At 59.2% G+C, this 1,016-nt stretch overlaps 1 protein-coding gene across 1 annotated transcript in view; it reads right to left on the bottom strand.

The window, feature by feature from the left end:
* Positions 1 to 1,010, bottom strand: part of LOC105307411 (kallikrein-8) — a gene marked incomplete at its 5' end in the record, with an annotated part of 3,812 nt that extends 2,802 nt beyond the window's left edge. Inside the window, 2 exons of the mRNA XM_011382917.1 lie at positions 350 to 609; positions 826 to 1,010. Of these exons, the coding sequence (XP_011381219.1) occupies positions 350 to 609; positions 826 to 1,010 (445 nt within the window). The remainder of the gene's footprint in view (positions 1 to 349; positions 610 to 825) is intronic.
* Positions 1,011 to 1,016: the final 6 nt, after the last annotated feature.

Here is a 1,016-nt window from a genome sequence, read left to right as displayed (position 1 = left end):
CCACCCACCTATCCATCCATCATCTATCCATCCATCCATCCATCCATCCATCCACCCATCCACCCACTCACCCATCCATCCATCATCCATTCCTCCCTCCCTCCCTCTGTCCTTCCCTCCCTCCCTCCCTCCATTTTCTTGAGCCTCGCCTAACAATGTCACGTGTCAGTTTGCTTCCTTTCTCCCACCACTCCTACTAATATCCTGGCCTTCAAGGTCCCTAACATGGGCCGCTTGTTCATCTCAACCTCGCGGTCACTGCCCCTTCTTTATTTCCTTCTGGAAGTGAAGCTTTGCCAATGGCTTGGGGTCCAGCGGGCCCACCAGCTCCTCCTCTCCCTTCCGCTACCTTGGGGGCTGGTAACAGTGCCCCAGCCCGAGATGGTGCACTTCTGGCCAACTCGAGGGCAGTGGTCTGTCAGGTTGATGGGCTTCACTTTGGGCCCTAGGGATGCGGGACTGCGCAGCCGAATGAGCATCAGGTCGTGATTGTGGTTATCGCTGCCGCTGTTGTAGCAGGGGTGTGGGATGGATTGAGCCACAGCCTTTTCTTGCTCCGGCTCATCCTTTTTGTGCAGACTGTGATCTCCCAGGCGTACTGTGTACCTCCTGCAAAGATGCAGACGGGTAGTTTGGGACCCGGGCAGGGGTCTGAAACCCCAGCCTCCTCATATCTCAGAGTCCAGGCCCCCAGCCCCTCCTGCCTCGCACCCGGGAGTCCGGGCCCCTTAGTCCCATCTTTGCTCGGACCTCCTTTGGGCCTCGGCCTCTTCCTCCCCCCAGCCCGGCCCGCCTCTGTGCGTCCACTCACAAGCATCCACTCACGGTTTTTTACAGTGGGCTGCTGTGATGATCCAGTTGTTGTCTATGAGGACGCCCCCGCACACCAGCCGGTCGCCCTGAAACAAGGCTGACTGCCAGGGCTGTGAGTGGGCTTCACACTCCTTGCCGCCCAGCACCTTGGGCTCCTGTGCCCTCCAGTGTCCTGCAGCTGGAGGGAGAGTGTTGGGTTGCCA

The sequence above is a fragment of the Pteropus vampyrus genome, unplaced genomic scaffold, assembly GCF_000151845.1.
Source record: "Pteropus vampyrus isolate Shadow unplaced genomic scaffold, Pvam_2.0 Scaffold494, whole genome shotgun sequence".
In the NCBI taxonomy this organism is placed as follows: Eukaryota; Metazoa; Chordata; class Mammalia; order Chiroptera; family Pteropodidae; genus Pteropus; species Pteropus vampyrus.
This window is presented reverse-complemented; position numbering and strand designations above follow the sequence as displayed.